Source organism: Sinocyclocheilus rhinocerous, unplaced genomic scaffold, assembly GCF_001515625.1.
Source record: "Sinocyclocheilus rhinocerous isolate Xijiao unplaced genomic scaffold, SAMN03320098_v1.1 scaffold1780, whole genome shotgun sequence".
In the NCBI taxonomy this organism is placed as follows: Eukaryota; Metazoa; Chordata; class Actinopteri; order Cypriniformes; family Cyprinidae; genus Sinocyclocheilus; species Sinocyclocheilus rhinocerous.
Window position 1 is genome coordinate 622,551 of NW_015664762.1, and position 3,042 is coordinate 625,592.

Consider the following 3,042-nt stretch of genomic DNA (forward strand, 5'->3'; position numbering starts at 1 on the left):
AAAGGGTAGTCCTCCTGTACTACTACACCCCAAGAGGAATTAATACACTTACAGCTGCTAAAGGCACTAGGTAAATAGGGCAAAAGTAAGTGTGTGAGTGAGAGTGTGTGTGTTTAAGTGGATAACACCAAGTATATGGGGCAGTGTGTCTGGCAGCCCTGAGGCGGCAAAAACAATATCAACATTGATCTAATTTACTCTAATATGCTCCTCCTCATATTGTGAACGATTTATCGTCAGAACATGATGATTCCTAATGGATTGAGTCCACAAACTCTATCAACTCCTTTAGAATAAAGGTTATTTTATGCTATTTATTTATATAAATGTGCATTTATATATACGTGGACGTTTTGATTTGAATTTAGAAGTCCTGATTTGTCCCTGACCAGGCCTGGAAAATTACAATTTTAAAATTCCCTGATATTTCCAATTTGCCCATGACTGTGGAAACTGTGGAACAATTTGTAATTTTAATTTGCTTAATTTTTGTCAGTGAAAAGAAATCACGCACTACCATTCAAAGGTTTGGTGTCAGAATGATTTTTAAGTAAATAATATTCTTTTATCCTTCTATTGATCAAAGAATCAAAAAGCACCATGGCTTCTACAAAAATATTAAGCAGCACAATTTATTTTAACATAAATAACATAAAGAAATGTTTCTTGAGCACCAAATCAGCATATTAGAATGATTTCTGAACCACCATGTGACACTAAATACTAGAGTAATGGCTGCTGATATATCATATATTTAACAAAATATATTAAAATAGAAAAAAAGCTATTATATATTCTTTATTTAAAAGCTTTTTATACATATTTATATTTTATAATATTGCTGTTTTATTGTATTTTTGATCAAATAAATGCAGTCTTGGTGAGACTTCTTTTAAAAACATTCTTACTGACCCCAAGCTTTAAATTATGAGGATATATAGAGTGGATCCTAGGAAAAAGTCAATCCTCTTTCAAGTGAGAAGGGAAGCTGTAATTGATCTCAAACTTTCTCTGTACATACACACACACACATGCAAACAACATTCTGTATGAAGCTTACTCAAACACACTACACAGAAACATTTAAGATTATTTATTCTAATACCAAAGCAAAGAAGCAGCTGTTTTTTGCACCTCCTGACATGGTGGAAACACATTTCATTTAGTAACTATTTACACAACTTGTTGACAAACAGCTTGACTATTGATTTATTGGCAAAATAAGTTACAGCATACGATCCAACACAGATCTGCCAGAACACAAGGTGGTCTCCCTGGAAACTGTTTATCTATAAACCTCAACACAGACGATGCTTGATAACGACCTGTTTGCTATCACCACTGCAGAGAGAGAGAGAGAGAGAATGTGAACTCCAAGCCATATCTGTATGGAAAACCCTTTCTGGGAACCAAGGTTCCACTTCGAAGCCATGAATAAATATAGCCCGAAACATCCAGCCAAACACTCTGAATATGGTCTGCCTCTCTCTTTCACACACAATGTTGTCAGTAGAGCTTTTCAAAGCTGTGTCATGATAAAAACTAATTAAACAACATGACTATGCGTCTGGAGTCTGGTGACCTGCTTTAATCTGCACTGGGAACTTCAGACGTAACCGATGGTCTGGGATCAGCGTATCTGGCCATGTTATTCCGATGTGAGCATGAGAAACTGTGTCAGGCTGATTTCAGATCAGTCGTGAAACATCAATATCCCTGACTCATGCTAATCAAAGCTGATTTACTATAACCGGACTCCTGTTAACAGATTAGGCATCTATTCTGGGCCACGCAACTGTGTGAATTTCCAAACATCAAGCAAAATATCCCAATACACGCTCTCTCTTTTTGGCTGCACGTCGCAGGAGGGCTTCTGGGTTTCCCCCTGTGTTGTCCTGTGATGGATCGTGGATGGTATTTTCCATTCCAGCAGGTCCCAGTCACGCAAACCCCCTTGCTATCGCTCTCTCTCTCTCTCCCTCTCTCTCACACACACACATAAAGCTCAGTGACAGAACGTCCTTGGACGCTGACACAGGAGTCAAGTGACCCCGAGATTACCAAGTCTGGCAGACGCACACTGACGTGTGACAGTCACTCAGGAAAATTAATGGTCCTGGAATAAAGCCACAGAAGGGGAGAGAGATAGATTAGGGAGGTGTGGAATAACCCCTGAGCCATAATTTTGACAGCTCTGACATCCATACATGGACTCACAGATGACTCGTATTATCACACTAACATCTCTTTGAACTACCAATGTATGCTGTAATGCTGAGCTATATATATATACATTTAAATATATGATACATGTAGAAATAATTTTTACATAAGTTTTAAATAAACTGTTTTTAAATAAATAAATAAATATCAAATTTTATTTAAAAACCTGTTCATACCAGTTAAAGATGATCACAGAGGTTTTTTGTATATGGTAGCTGGTTTGTATCTATATATCTCTTAATTAACAGTTTTAGATAAAATAATTTTGCTTTTCCAGTACAGGGATGAAAAAAGATCATCTGAGGGGTCAAAGGTCATATGCTACTATGACCTAGACCTGAACACCTGCTGGGTTTGATCTTTGCCATCAGATTATCGTGATGTCAGCTATGGTACGCTGCAGGATTTACAGACAATGAAAACATCTGGACTGCAATCCAAAGCCTCTGCTGAGTTGCCATTGAATTTACCAAAAAAGTGAATCATAACAATTTTTTACAATCTTGAAATTAGTTTTTAGCATTATCTGCTGAAAATAAGATTAGCACAGTGGCTTCTCTTGACCTCTGACCTCAGTTAAGACTATGCTGACACTTCCCCTGAGCTTTGCCAAATAAGGGTGACAAAACAAGTGTTATATATGTGTGTGTGTGTGTCAAAAGTTTGTATATGTTATTTGCATTTGTACTGCAAATAACATATACAAACTAGTGCAACTAAAATTGACTATTGAGTTGACTACAGTTATATACTACAGTACATTAATATATATATATATATATATTTGTAATGTTAATGGCCACTCGAAAAATTCTGATT

General features: G+C 36.5%; 1 protein-coding gene across 2 annotated transcripts in view; it reads right to left on the reverse strand.

Annotated features, from left to right (window-relative positions):
- LOC107730435 (endothelin-converting enzyme 2-like) overlaps positions 1-3,042 on the reverse strand; it is a 53,553-nt gene that overhangs the window by 11,073 nt on the left and 39,438 nt on the right. The window contains exon 4 of one of the 2 annotated variants that reach the window (XM_016541281.1): positions 2,051-2,116. The exons of the other annotated variant lie outside the window; for it this stretch is intronic. Coding sequence (XP_016396767.1) covers positions 2,108-2,116 — 9 coding nt within the window. The 3' untranslated portion in view covers positions 2,051-2,107. Of the gene's footprint in view, positions 1-2,050; positions 2,117-3,042 lie in introns of those variants that run through there. 2 annotated transcript variants of the gene reach the window in all.